This window comes from Sorex araneus, chromosome 4, assembly GCF_027595985.1.
Source record: "Sorex araneus isolate mSorAra2 chromosome 4, mSorAra2.pri, whole genome shotgun sequence".
Lineage (NCBI taxonomy): Eukaryota > Metazoa > Chordata > Mammalia > Eulipotyphla > Soricidae > Sorex > Sorex araneus.
Genome location: NC_073305.1, coordinates 114,156,942 through 114,172,683, shown reverse-complemented (window position 1 = coordinate 114,172,683; position 15,742 = coordinate 114,156,942). Strand labels below are relative to the sequence as shown.

Below are 15,742 nucleotides of genomic sequence, written 5' to 3'. Positions count from 1 at the left end.
CCCTCAACCCTGCAGTGCTGGGAATTGAACCCAGAGCCTCACAACGTGCAATGCAGGTGCTTTACAACTGAGCTTACATCCCTGTCCAGTTTTCAAAGTTTTAAATTAAATATTTGACAGTCACTTTTTTAGGAGTTGTTTCTTAGAACAACTTCTTCATTTTGATAGGTGTTTGCAGAGAGATAATAGATAATACAGGATTAAGAATTTTTTTTTTTTTCTTTTTGGGTCACACCCAGCGATGCACAGGGGTTACTCCTGGTTCTACACTCAGGAATTACTCCTGGCGGTGCTCAGGGGACCATATAGGATGCTGGGATTCGAACCAGGGTTGGCCGAGTGCAAGGCAAACGCCCTACCCACTGTGCTATCGCTCCAGCCCCAGGATTAAGAATTTTAATTTGATAATCAAAGAGTTCCACCTGGTATTTGTAATGTAAATTTTTTTTTTCTTTTTGGGTCACACCCAGCGATGCACAGAGGTTACTCCTGGCTCATGCACTCAGGAATTACTCCTGGTGGTGCTCGGGGGGCCATATGGGATACTGGGAATTGAACCCCAGTTGACCGAATACGAGGCAAATGCCCTACCTGCTGTGCTATCGCTCCAGCCCCCTGTAATTTTTTTTTTAATTTTTTATTAGGCTGGAGCGATAGCACAGCGGTTGGGCGTTCGCCTTTCATGAGGCCAACCCGAATTCGATTCCTCCGCCCCTCTCGGAGAGCCCGGCAAGCCAGCAAGAGTATCGAGCCCACACAGCAGAGCCTGGCAAGCTACCCGTGTGTATTGGATATGCCAAAAACAGTAACAATAAGTCTCTCAATGAGAGACGTTACTGGTGCCCACTTGAACAAATCGATAAGCAACGGAGTGACAGTGACAGTGAATTTTTTATTAGTGAATCACTGTGAGGTACAATTACAGACTTACAAACTTTTGTGCTTGTGTTTCAGTCATACAATGGTTGAGTGTCCATCACTCCACCAGTGCCCATTCTCCACCACCAATGAACCCAGTATTCCTCCCACCCCCTCCCCACCGCCCCCACCCTCCCCCCACCCCACCTTGCCTCTGTAGCAGGGCATTCCCTTTTATTCTCTCTCTCCTTTTGGGTGTTGTGGTTTGCAGTAGAGCTACTGAGTGGCCATCACGTTCGATCTATAGTCTACTTTCAGCATGCATCTCCCATCCTGAGCAGGTCCTCCAAACACCATTTACTTGGTGTTCCCTTCTCTATCTAAGCTTCCTTTTCCCCCAGCATGTGAGGCTGGCTTCCAAGCCGTGGAGCAAACCTCCTGGTACTTATCTCTACTATTCTTGGGTGTTAGTCTCCCATTCTGTTACTTTATATTCCACAGATGAGTGCAATCTTTCTGTCTCTCTCTCTCTTTCTGACTCATTTCACTTAGCCTGATACTTTCCATGTTTATCCACATATATGCAACATTTATGACTTCATCTTTTCTAACAGCTGCATAGTATTCCATTGTGTAGATGTACCAAAGTTTCTTTAACCAGTCATCTGTTCTCAGGCACTCGTTTTTTTCCCCCAGATTCTGGCTATTATAAACAGTGCTGCAGTGAACATACAAATGCAGCTGTCATTCCCACTATACTTTTTTGCCTCTCCAGGATATATGTCCAGAAGTGGTGTTGCTGGGTCAAATGGTAACTCAATTTAAAATTTTTTGAGAAGTGTCCATTCTATTTTCCAAAAGGGCTGAACCAGTCGGCATTCCCACCAGCAGTGAAGAAGGGTCCCTTTCTCCCCACATCCACGCCAACAGCAGTTGCTTTTGTTCTTTTGGATGTGTGCCAGTCTCTGTGGTGTGAGGTGGTATCTCATTGTTGTTTTGATCTGCATCTCCCTGATGATTAGTGATGCAGAGCATGTTTTCATGTGCCTTTTGGCCATTCGTATTTCTTCCTTGAGAAAGTTTCTGTTCCTTTCATGGCGCCATTTTCTGATGGGGTTGGATGTTTTCTTCTTACAGAGTTCAACCAGTGCCTTATATACACTTGATATCAACCCCTGATCAGATAGGTATTGGGTGAATATACTTTCCCGTTCTCTAGATTCTCTTTGTATTTTGGTCACTGTATCTTTTGAGGTGCAGAAGCTAAGCTTCTTAGTTTAATATAGTCCCATTTGTTTGTCTTTGTTTCCACTTGGTTGGTCAGTGTCGTGTCCCTGTAAATATTTTAATGACCTAAATGACCTATTTACCTTTAAATAGTCTTCATGACAAATGTATAAATTTAGTCTGGGAGCAGGTGCAGCCACAATCAGCAATACTCAGGAATATTTCTGGTTCTGCACTGAGGAATTATTCCTGGCGGTGCTCCGGGCACCATATGGGATTCTGGAGGTTAAACCCAGGTCAGCCATGTGCAAAGCAAGCACCTTACCCACTGTACTATCTCTCTAGCCCAAATTTCATCATTTTTAATTAGCCACAGAAGAAAAGCAGACACTTGCATAGTATACCTGGCAGGGTAACAGCTCATGAAAATTATGAGTTATTACATTTGCCTTCCTAAGAGCTGAAGAAAAATCTTGATGAACTTATTCCATGCTAAAAAGGGAATTTGTGGGGCTGGAGTGATAGCACAGCCAGTAGGGCGTTTGCCTTGCATGCAGCCAACCCAGGTTCAATTCCCAGCATCCCATATGTATGGTCCCCTGAACACCACCAGGGTAATTCTTGAGTCCATCTCCATCTCCGGGTGTGACCTAAAAAGCAAAAAAAAAAAAAAAAGAATTTGTTAGAGGCTTTGTTTTTGTATGTATATCTATATTTGGGAGCTGGGGAGGAATGGTTGGGCCACACCTTGCCTTGCTCAGAGCTTACTCCTGACTCTGCTCAGGCTCATTCCTAGCAGTGCTTAGGAGGAATCATATATGGTGCCATGAATCAAATGTAGGTTGCCTATACACAAGGCAAGCACCTCACCTGCTGTACTCTCCAACCCCTATATGTTTGTATTCTTGTGTAGGATTTTAAAAATTGGTATGAGAAATTATTTACTCATTATAATTTTTATTGCTTAATTAAACTTAAGTCATGATAACCACCTGGATATTTTAGAAGAATGTTTTATGTATTTTACATTTGCACTGTCTCTGCCATTGACCTCTGTTCTTAGGCAGGGCTTCCAAGGCTTTGTTAATGTACCTATTTTTTTTTATATAAAAACCAATTGCTGAGTGAGCTTATTCTTTTGTAGAGTAGAGAGATACTATTTATTATTTTTTATTCATCCCGTCGCTCATCGATTTGTTCAAGCGGGCACCAGTAACGTCTCTCATTGAGAGACTTATTGTTACTGTTTTTGGCATATCCAATATGAATATCTATTATACAATTTGTGCATCTCAACTGTGATATCTATAGTTGAGTTTAACATTATATATTGCATTGGAGCCAAAGAGCTCAATGACCTCCTTATGCCAGAGGTCCTGATTTTATCCCTAATACCTCATGGTTCCTTGAGCACTGCTGGGAGCAACAGAGTCAGATATAGCACCCAGCACGCCAAGTGTGGCACAAAAAAATTGTAAATATTTTTATAACAGTTTTACTAGACTTGTAATAATTTCTATATATTATCTTCAATGGTAATTGAATAGTTTAACAGTTAAGATGAGACTAGATAGTCTGCAAGTCTAAAATATTTTCCTACTACATAGCTCTTTGAGAAGATACTACAAATTCCTGAATAGTGTCTTGAAACAATAAACATTTTGATGATGACTTTAATGGGTAATGAAATAGGGATATGGAGTAGTGGCAATATAGCTCATAGGTTAGCTTTGGTTGGTTGGTTTTTTGTTACCTGTGGTTGATGATGTAGCTCTGGTCATGTAGAGACTATATCGGATCTTGAAATTTAGATGGCTTATATATTTGGTGGTTCTCGCCATATTTCTTAGCAGAGCACGATTCCCTCACACACACATGCACACACACCCTCACTCTCACTCTACTCTTTTTATTTTCTCTTCTCTCTCCTTTCTCTTTTTCTCTCTTCTCTCTTTATAAAGATGTTCAAGGCTCCAAGCAAAAAAAAAAAAATATATCTGATTTTGGAACAGTCACAGTATTAATTCTGATCATTTCTATTGGTCAAAGAAAGTCATAAAATTACTCTCGATTCAGGGGGAAGAAAAGTAGATTCCATTTTATAATGTCAAGACTGGCAAAGAATTATAAAATAAAGAATCTGACTATCTTTAATTCCCTTAAGTTATCTTTGTATGTTGAAGGACACAACTCAGGATAATTTATACTATAATAGTTTTACATTCCTTTCTATTACTTATCCAGCAGCCAGGGAATATCAGGGTGGGGGAGGTGGGGGTGCATAGTATCTGTTACCATGCACTCATCCTCACAATAATGCCATTACAAGTTTTGAAACTTGAAAAGCTGTAACCAGTATTTACTTTTAACATCTTACCCAGTTGCTTTACCCTCACTGTTCCTCTACCCGACTGAACTTAAAACACTTAAGACCTCTCTCTGGCTTCCTTATCCATTGATTCATTGATTCTCTGGCTTTCTTCCAAGTTTTTGTTTTCATGTAATGTTTTATTTATTGATCTTAGAGAAATGTTTAAAAAAAAACCTTTTTTTGGGGGAATGGGGGTGGGTGGGGTGCCCAAACCTGGTGGTGTTTAGGGCACCATATGGAGTGGTGTTGGGGATTGAATCTGCATCAAGTGGAAGACAAGCACCTTACCTGTTATACAGCTTTCTGGCCCAAGGGGTTTTATTTTTTCATTATATACTTTATATATATGTGTGTGTGTGTGTGTAAAGATTTTGGAGACAAACCAAGGTTAACTCTTAAGTTTTCACATTTCACCACTGTTTTAAGTTTACTTAATTTCTTTTTAATATTGAAAAACTTGATAGATTTTCAGACATAGGTAAAATCACAAGAATAGTATAATTAATTTCCACCAATTAGCACCCATATTCAAGGGTGATAAAGAAATTATAGCATTTGCTCCAATATATTTTCCAATATTATTACCTTAGTTCCCTCATCTATACGATAATAGATGAGAGATTTGATACATTTATCAGAAGTGAGGTAAATGTGTCATTTGATAATTGAGATGGTGAATCAGTTTTCAGTTTTCTGTGGTACTATGAATATTGACAGGTATTAGCATATAAACAAAATTTAAAGGGTCATCAAAAGTTTTTAAGAGGATAAGAATTTGAAAATCGGTACCCTAAACTTTATTCTTAATAATTAACATTATTTGTTCAGAACAGTAGCTGAATTATTTTATCTTTATTAACAATAAAATGTATCTGCTTAATAGGTGTACTACTTTTGTGTATGGCACTGCTTCATAAGTCACAATTAATTTCACTAAGGATATCTTCTAAGTTCTCATTTAACTTGTACTCTAAATTTCTCATTTTTAACTTATCTTTTTTTTTTTTTTTTTTTTGCTTTTTTGGGTCACACCCAGCGATGCACAGGGGTCACTCCTGGCTCATGCACTCAGGAATTACTCCTGGCGGTGCTCGGGGGACCATATGGGATGCTGGGATTCGAACCCGGGTCGGCCGCGTGCAAGGCAAACGCCCTACCCGCTGTGCTATCACTCCAGCCCCATTTTTAACTTATCTTTACCCTAATTAACAAAGGCCTTATTGCCAATTATATTAAAACTATGAAGGTATGACCTAGTTAATTCTAGAACAGTTATTCTTCTAACAAAAATAACTTTTTCATTTATTTGTAGTTCACCTAATGTTGCTAAGAAATTTCATGTTGGACATTTGCGTTCTACCATCATAGGTAAGTGTATTTAATTTCACCGAAAATACTAAATTTGCTTTTGGGGCACTGTGTAAGAATACAATTAAATGGCTTAATGTGTAATAATATAACTAAGTAACAAAAGGACAGAAACCAGAAAAGTTTTAATTTACATGAGTTTGATGTAATTAAATGTTACATGAAATCGGGAAATTGGTTTAGAAGTGGAAAAATTAATAATTCAAAACTAAAAGATTGTCTCAGAAGCCAGTTTCAATGGATATATATGATTTTAACTTTTAAGGATTATATATACATATGAAGGACTGAAAGTTGTGAAAATCTCTATCATGTGATGATAGTAATTCCCTAATTTTTTTTCATTTTTGTTTTTTAAAAATTCTCTTATCAGTCAAGTGTGAACTGAATATAGTGATCAAGAATGGAAAGTGAGGGGCTGGAGTGATAGCACAGCGGGTAGGGCGCTTGCCTTGCACGCGGCCGACCCGGGTTCGATTCCCAGCATCCCATATGTCCCCTGAGCACCGTCAGGGGTAATTCCTGAGTGCAGAGCCAGGAGTGACCCCTGTGCATTGCTGGGTGTGACCCAAAAAGCAAAAAAAAAAAAGAAGAAGAAGAATGGAAAGTGAAACAAGACTATTTTAATAAAGAGAGATTGCTCTAATACTTAGTCCTAATACTTAGTCCTAATACACGCCTAATATTTTTATTTGCTTAAAACATAGCATTATGCAACTCCCCAATTTAAAAATCACAGGGGCAGGAGTGATATTACAGTGGTGTATGGTATTTGCTTGCACATGGCCAGCTAGTGTTCAATCACCAGCACCCCATTTGGTCCCCAAGCCTGCCAGGGGTAATCCCTGAGCACAGAACCAGGTGTAAGTCCTGATATTCTCCCACCCCCCAAATGACTCTCAGGGCCCAAGTTAGACAGCAGTGAGGCATGCACCTGACCTGGTTTGATTTCTGGCATAACGTGTTACCCTGAGTATCACCAGATGTAACTCAGTAGGTCCTGCGAAGTACACCTGGCAAAGTGTGGCACTGAAGGTGTCCAGCACAAGCAGAGTGATCCAGATGTGTTCAGCACTGAAGGGCCAGAACAGTATTGCATCCTTGAGCCCTTGTATTGAACTACCAGCCTGGTTGGCCACGAGTTGCTGATGGTGCCTGTGGTATCACCTGAGTACCCACCCCACTCTACACCCACCAAAAAGGAGAAATATACTATATAAAATAAACTGCATGAGTAAAGATAAAATGCAGGATTGACTTCAGAAAAATGTTTAGTGGAGGTGATAAAAGTTGCTAATAAAAATATTGGAACTTAGAAATAAGTTTATTAGATACATAATAATGCCTATATATTATCTACCATGTTAAAGTTTTTAATGTATTATCTGTTTCACGAACAGCTTCGTTTCACAAGTATTGTAAACTCTTACATATGGGTAAGGAAATTTAAACACCAAAAGTGTCTTTCCCTCAGAAATAAAGTGAGATGCATGAAAATCTATCAATAACAGTATTGCAAACCATAGTGCCTAAAAGAAAAATAGAAAAAGGAAAAAGTTTCCCTCCTGGGGGTCGTGAATAACTTTGTAATTCATGGTGATTAATTTCTTTTTTCAATTTCTTTTCCTAAATCACGTGACAAATGCAGAGCCAGTATATGAAATTAGTCAACTTAATTCCAAAAGTCCTAGTCTTCAGCTGGATGTGTGAGATAATAAAGTAATAAGATAAAATTGAATGACTTTCATGAGTGCCAACTGAAGATAGTTCCTATTAATAAGAGGTTTTATTTTTAATTGCTGGAACGGCATGTTTGGGGGAAATCTAGAAGTAAGTAGTCTGGAAAATAAGTTGGTGCATTAATTTGTCAGCTATAAGGAGGCAGACCCAGGTTTGATCCCTGGCATCTCATATGGTCCCTGGAGCACCACCAAGGAGTGAGATTTCTGAGCACAGAGTCAGGAGGAACCCATAAGCATTACCAGGTGTGGCCCCCCAAAAAACAATTGGTGAACAATTAATAAGAGAAAATTAAATTCATTCTAGTAAAATAAGAAACTAATTCTTAGATAATACTGAATATTGTGTAGAGTTTGGAGTGTTTAAGAAGCCCTAGATTAAATAAATATGAAATATCCAAAAGTTTGCCCTAGAATGTCTTGTTAATTACTGAGATCTGTCATTTTTTTCCTTCTTGGACAATTCGCAAGGATAGCAGCTTAGAATAGCAGCTACTTCTTGAACTCATGTTTCCAACTCCCATTAACTTTGATGAAAATTCTGTTCTGTAGGATTCTTTGAAATACCTGGTCCAAGAATAATTTCTTACTCTGTTTCCCCAATATAAATGAAAATACAATATTGTTTGTTTAAAAACTTACTGCATTTTCTAAAAAATTTTCTTTTATACCTCAATAATAGAGTCATATATGGCCCTTATGCCAGAACAGATTAAAAATGAGAAACTGTTTTATTAATTCCTAGGAAATTTCATAGCAAATCTCAAAGAAGCTTTAGGACATCAGGTAACAAGAATGAATTACCTTGGAGATTGGGGTATGCAGTTTGGTAAGATTAAGATTAATTTTTTTTCATTGTTAAGCTTAATTTCTATTTCTTATTTCTTTGATAACCTGGACAGATTATAGGTAGAATACCATTGAATGAAGTAGTGTCTCATACTTTTTTCCCTAATGGTTCCTTTGCATAAATCTTTTATTTATTAGAATAAATCTCACCACTTTACTAAACTTTAGAGGAAAAAAGACTTGATGCATTCAGAAAAGAATCTGATAAATATAGGATTTTGTGATTTAATTAAAGAAAAGTATTATTATATCTGCTAGTTGAATACAGAAATGAATATAATAGAAAAAGTAAGTATTGATATATAACCTAGTCTACTTTGGCATCTTCTTACTAGTAACTGGGGTGGGAGTTGGGGGGGGGCAAAGGGGTGTCAAAAGTGGAAGAGAGGAGAAACAGCCCAAATAGTTATTTCTGATGTCATGAGTCCTTAGCTATATGCACCATTCTCAGTTCACATACACCAATAAGGTAAGAAAAGGCAAGATAAGTTAAGTTTCTATGGTAGTAAAGAACTAGTGACTGTCACTGTCACTTGTCATCCCGTTAAAGAACTAGTAACATATGAAATATAAATGTTAGGTTTTCTAGCACCTACTGTGTATATATTAAGATCTAGATCAAAATTACCTCTGGAGAACATTTACACACAAACACATCCTTGTCCACTTTCTTATATCACCAGTTGGTAGCTCTGAGCTCTACCCAAATGGGCCTGTGTGTTGTGCTTATCCATCCCAGTATGTGGTATATTTCTTGGAGGCATGGACTATGCTTTAATTACTTTGTATCTATATGCTTGACACATAAGATGCACTTAAAGTGAATGAATAAATAAATCCTAGAAATGTTTTTTACAGTATCCCAAGAGTAGGATTGTATATATTTAAATTGGATAAAATATAGTTACTATAAAAGTACTCTTCTAAAGCTTACTGATGTTATTTTGTTCAGTATCTAGTGAAATGAAATCAAAGTCCCCAAAGTTATCCTGAATATTTACTCATGAATATTTTTCTTTTAAATAATAAATGTCTTTTTCTGACTGTAAAAGAAGCAGAACTGAAACCTTTTAACAGTAGTTAGTAATCCTTACTGTTCACTGTTATCAGTCAGTAGAAGAATCAGAAAGCATGCCTTGCATTTTTAAAAATCTACTTGCTGTTGAGGGCCAGAGTGAAAGTACAATGGTTAAGGCACTTGCCTCACTTGCAATCAACCAGAGTTCAATCCCTGGCATCTCAAATGATCCCGAGTCTGCCAGGAGTGATCCCTCAGCATCAAACCAGGGGTAAGCCCTGAGCACCACCAAGTGTAGTCCAAATTCCAGAACAAACAAAAGATCTGCATGCTTTTTTCTAGCAACTGATAAAGGATTTAGGCTCTGTGCCAGAGATTCCTAAACTTACTTGATCTATCACCTTCCTTTTCAGAGAAAAGATTATTCAGTGCCCCCCCTGGAAATCCTTCCTCCCACTCGCATCCCCAAGGGAGGTCAAACAGGGGAGGGATCACAGAGAGGGCCGCACTCAGCTATGTTCAGGGCTTACTTTGTGGATCTGTGCTCAGAAATCAGTCTTTGTCATGCTCAGAGGAAACGTGGTGCTTGAACCATGGTTAACTGAGTGTGAAGCAAGTGCCTTACCCACTATGCTATCTCTCTGTTCCAGTTCACTTTAACTGAATAGAAAGAGCCCTTAGTTGCACCTAAGACTCCTACCCCACCCCATCACCTTCACCCCATGTACATACGCCTATTGCCTGAATAAGAGTGACATCACCCACTTTGGGAAGCACTGTTCTAAACTAATAGGTTTAATATGTGGCATTTGCTTTACATTCGTTTGACCAGTTAGATATATCTCAGGCACTAACAAATATATAATTATGATATTCATTACATTTCAGCTGCAGGATTTTACTACAGCAGTATTTCTCTAAAGACCACTGCAGTTAATAATTTATTCTTATAAACTATTTTCTTTAAAATGGTGATTGTGGAAAAGGTTTAATTTTGGTTGTTTTGGCTAGCCATCGTTAAAAGCTGACTAAACCAGATCCTAAGCATAGAATTAGTTTTAAAAATGTAATAGATTGAGTGTTAAATGAAAGTGGCCCTTGTTCTTCCCATCAGTTATTTTAAACTATTCTGGGCATTGTTCCGCAGAGTACCCAAGATTCTCAAGCATAGTCACATTTTCTTTTGCTTGAAAATGAATAAAGCTGGTATATATTTCAGTTGACCTTCAAGTTTCTGTCTAAACTCTAAGTATTATATATCCCTGTGTTCAGTACCTAGCCCACTTTCTGCTGAGCCTTGAACAAAAGAACAGACATCAGCAGAGCCTAGGGGCCACAGCTTCTTTAGCCTGAAGTGTGACAATTGATATAATGGAGAAACACATTAATTTTTTTTTTTTTGGGTGTAAAGGTGTTTTATTCCTTTAACAACAGCAACAAGGACACCAGGTAGCAAAAAAGATCAAAATACAAACTCAAAAGGGAACAGGTGAGGCTTATTAACAAGAACTATGCCATATTTCTGGGCAAGAAGACAGAATTTAACAAAGGAAATTTTCATATATAAACACATTAATTTTTTTTTCTTTTTTTTTTCTTTTTTGTTTTTTAATTTATTCTTTTTTTTTTATAATTTATTTATTTTTAATTAGAGAATCACCGTGAGGGTACAGTTACAGATTTATACACTTTTGTGCTTATACTTCCCTCATACAAAGTTCGGGAACCCATCCCTTCACCAGTGCCCATTCTCCACCACCAGTAAACCCAGCATCCCTCCCACCCTCCCCGATCCCATCTCCCCCCACCCCGCCCTGCCACTGTGGCAGGGCATTCCCTTCTGTTCTCTCTCTCTAATTAGCTGTTGTGGTTTGCAATAAAGGTGTTGAGTGGCCGCTGTGCTCAGTCTCTAGCCCTCATTCAGCCCGCAACTCCCTTCCCCCACATGGCCTTCAACTACAATGTAGTTGGTGATCGCTTCTCTGAGTTGCCCTTTCCCCGGAACGTGAGGCCAGCCGCGAAGCCATGGGGTCCACCTCCTGGTACTTATTTCTACGGTTCTTGGGTATTAGTCTCCCACTCTGATATTCTATATACCATAGATGAGTGCAGTCTTTCTATGTCTGTCTCTCTCTTTCTGACTCATTTCACTCAGCATGAAACTTTTCATGCCCATCCACTTAGCTACAAAATTCTTGACTTCCTTTTTTCTAACAGCTGCATAGTATTCCATTGTATAGATGTACCAAAGTTTCCTCAACCAGTCATCCGTTTTAGGGCATTCGGGTTTTTTCCAGATTCTGGCTATTGTAAACAGTAAACACATTAATTTTTTAAGACAGTAAAACTACCTTTTATTGCTCTTGGACCTAGGCTATGTGTGTATTCTAATTCTGTACTGCTTTATCACTAGTTTATAGTATTAGGGATTTCAGGTGTTTAGCTTCACACTTCTCTAGGTGCTTAATACTTTCCAAAAGCACCACCAGATTCTAGTGTCATCCCTCCATCCAAAAGACCCCTACCCTTTCTTTTCTAACCACTCTCCTACCACACCCGATTCCTTTGCCTTTTTCTTTCGGAGAACCACTTCGTTTTCACTGAGATTAGGAGTTAGTTTTGCTGGGTGTTTTTATTTTTAGGAAAATATCTTACTTATGAAGAATCAGTTTATACTATGCATTTTTATTGCTAGTTTTAAAAGCTGTTATTAGTTTAAAAATAAATTTTCAGATTAACACAGTCCCCAAACTCTGAACTTATTTGTATTAGTGTCCAAGAAAATGTTATAGGCAAAATACATATGGCCAGATGAAATAATTTACTTTCTTGGTTACCTTGAATGGGATAAGCAGTGAGGCATATTTATAATTTTATTATTTTTCCCTTCAGTTATCTGTTTAAAGAGCTCATAACCAAACTAAACCCATCTCTAACTTTAATATTTGCAAGCTTTATTTCAACACTGTTTTGAGATTGTTTTCCATCAGTTTGTTCTCACAAAATTCCAGAGTCCATCATGAATATCCTTCCACAGAGGAGCTGCTCAGTAAATGCTTGTTAAATTACTGTCTGCTGGGTGAGGCTTGGCACCCCTGGTACTAAGATAGGTCAGTCTTAGACTCTGCTTTTGATGCTTTCACAGACTGTTGGTTTCTATAAAATTAACATCAGCAATGTAGCTATGCAATTGAATTTGTGACTTAATGTATTGATATTGATATATGTCAGCTTATGGTGTAGCAAAGGATTATAGCATTTAAAAATATTTTTAAAATATATAATTTTGATAGATTGATCTTTTTATACAATTATACTTGTATTTATAGAGCTATAATGTTCTCTTGTTCAGTTCATAATTTTTTTCATTTATGAATTATTATGATAGGTCTTCTGGGGACAGGCTTTCAACTATTTGGCTATGAAGAAAAACTGCAGTGCAATCCTTTACAGCATCTCTTTGAAGTAAGTTGGCAAGAAACAGTATTATAACATGTTCAACTTTTTTTTTTTTCAGAGTAAGGTGTAGTCACATAATTTGTTTCATTTTTGGTTTTGTTTTGGGTCACTCATGGCTATACTTAGGGCTTACTCTTGACTCTGCGCTTAAGGATCACTCCTGGTGGGTCTCAATGGACCACATGGAATGCTGGGCATCAGGCCAGGGTGTGCTATGTACAAGGCAAGCACCCTAACCTCTGTGTTAATCTTTCTAACCCTCTAAACTCATTTTTAATAATACTAGTCTCTACAAAAACAGAAACAAAACAAGGAAAATATGGCTTTTATTATAGTAGGGGATTCTTTTTTATTTTCAAATCCTAGTGTTTCTTTTATTGCCATATTTGTTTTGAACAGTATTTTTCCAGCATAGAGTCTTCATAGAATAAAATCTTACATAACAGATTCAATGCAGAAATTGCTGCTTTTGTCATTTAACATGTGCTGTAACATTCTTCTAAGTAGTAACTTGTCCATTTAGACTTGAAAAACTGTGTGTTGGGGGGCAGGAATGAGAGTACAATGGGTGGGACACTTGCCTTGTACGTAGTAAACTCAGGTTTGATCCTCAGCACCATATACAGTTCCCCAAAAACTGCCAGGAGTGATGTCTGAGCACAGAGCCAGAAATAAGCCCTGAGTACCACTGGATGTGTGACCAAGAAAAAAAGTGTGGTTTTTTGTTTTTTGTTTTTTCTTTTTGGGCCACACCAGAGATGGCTCCAGGGTTACTCCTGGCTCTGTAGTCAGGAATTACTCCTGGCGGTGCTTCTGGGACCATCTGGGATGCCAGGGACTGAGCCTGGGTTGTCTGTGTGCAAGGCAGATTCCCTACCCTCTGTACTCTGGCCCAAGTTTGCTCTTGTGTAGGTATGGGGAAGATAAGTATGTTTTTCTGAATTTGGGTATACTTTGGGGAGAGGGAGGTTGCAGCCACACCTGGTGATGGTTGGGGGTTCTCTAGTCTCAGTGCTCAGTTGCTCCCAAAGGGGCACTGGGAACCATGTAATACCAAGGACCAAATCCAGGCCTTTGTCCTGTTAGGTGTATACTCCAGCCCTTTGAGCTATTCCCCTGACCCTATACATGCTGTTTAAAATTCTTATCCTTCAGATCATTTTCTTAACTTTTGTTCATGATGAACCCTTTTCTAGTCTGTTTCATTTAGTCTCTTGGACACTTTGCTTTTGGTTTTAGTTTTTCTGACTCATTGATTAAACTTCTGTCCAATTCGTCTCTAGGGCAGTTTCCTTTTCTTCACCTGAGTTATCTCTGCCTTTGAGCTTCGTAAGAATATCATGTGTTGTCACAGATAGGATGTCAGCTATGTTGGTGACACAACAGATTAGACTAGAGATGTTTGTCCGTGTGCTTTACGAAGAGTTTGTACCAAAATAACAATATGTCCAGTCAAAGCCACAGACATTGCTTCATCACTTTTTTTCTGCTAAATGATTTTTCTTCTACAACGAGCTTTGTGGTTAAAGGCAACAAAAATGCGTTCTAATTCTTTTTTTTTTTTTTTTTTTTGCTTTTTGCTTTTTGGGTCACACCCGGCAATGCACAGGGGTTACTCCTGGTTCTACACTCAGGAATTACTCCTGGTGGTGTTCAGGGGACCATATGGGATGCTGGGATTCAAACCCGGGTTGGCTGCGTGCAAGGCAAATGCCCTACCCACTGTGCTATGGCTTCAGCCCCACGTTCTAATTCTTAAAGACCTGATTTAAGTTTCCTCCTTAGTCTATCTATACTACACCTTAAGTGCCTAAACTGTATTAATAATATTAACCAAAATAATTTTTCTTACAAGTTTTATCCATTAAAAATTACTATTTATAATCGTATATAAATATTATAATATATAGCATACCAACCTTATGCTAAAACCTTTTACTATATTTTTAAATTTTGGGTAATGGCAAGTATTTTTTTTTTTAATCACAAGAAGTGCTTCATGAAATTCAGGCTCACAGGAAAATCCTTAATGTAAAAAAATAAAAATGCAAATGCCTGCTGGTGTAATAAGACTTCTTTTTTACTTTGATATAGACATATAGGGAGCTAGCTCCACAGATTGGAGTACCTGCCTTGTTTGCAGAAGGTCTGAGTTCGGTTCCTTGCCCCACATTGGTTCCTGAGCACCACCAGGAGTACCTTTGAACATTAACAGGTGTGGCTTGAAAGCAAGCAAACAAAATGTATATTTTTAATGCCTCGATCTTGTTGGTAGAATCTAATATAAGCCATGATCCCTGTAGTAGTCTGTGGTCCCAGTTGCTCTCCAGCAATCATTTTTGTCTACATAATTGCTGCTACAGTGCCATTTTGATTCTACTGTAGAAGTAGGAGACTTCATTTCTTCTATAGTTTGATAATTTTCGTTACTTTCTATTTTAATAGATTTTGGTAAATAGAAATGAGGATAGCAAAGTTATTATGTTCACATTTTAACCGGGGAAACGACTTAAAATTCATGTGTAAAATTTTTATGATATATACATTATTATATAATACACATATATACATACATACATACTGCAGTGCTATCAAAGCTATATTATGATATTTTAATGTGATTATTAACATTGTAATAATGTAAACTGAAAGAACCTTAATAAATGATCCAACTTGCACCTGTCATTAGGTAGGTGGAAAACTAGAGTAGCAAGAGAGATTGTGCAAAAACACTTAAGTGTTAGCAATAGCAATAGTGAAGCACAGCGGGTAGGGCTTTTGCCTTGCACTCAGCCGACCAGGTTCAATTCCCAGCATCCCATATGGTCCCCCAAGCACTGCCAGGAGTAATTC

General features: G+C 38.0%; 1 protein-coding gene across 2 annotated transcripts in view; it reads left to right on the top strand.

Annotated features, from left to right (window-relative positions):
• RARS2 (arginyl-tRNA synthetase 2, mitochondrial) overlaps positions 1-15,742 on the top strand; it is a 53,383-nt gene that overhangs the window by 16,207 nt on the left and 21,434 nt on the right. For both annotated transcript variants that reach the window (XM_055135962.1, XM_055135963.1), the window contains exons 6-8: positions 5,769-5,824; positions 8,309-8,392; positions 12,819-12,895. In XM_055135962.1, coding sequence (XP_054991937.1) covers positions 5,769-5,824; positions 8,309-8,392; positions 12,819-12,895 — 217 coding nt within the window. The remainder of the gene's footprint in view (positions 1-5,768; positions 5,825-8,308; positions 8,393-12,818; positions 12,896-15,742) is intronic.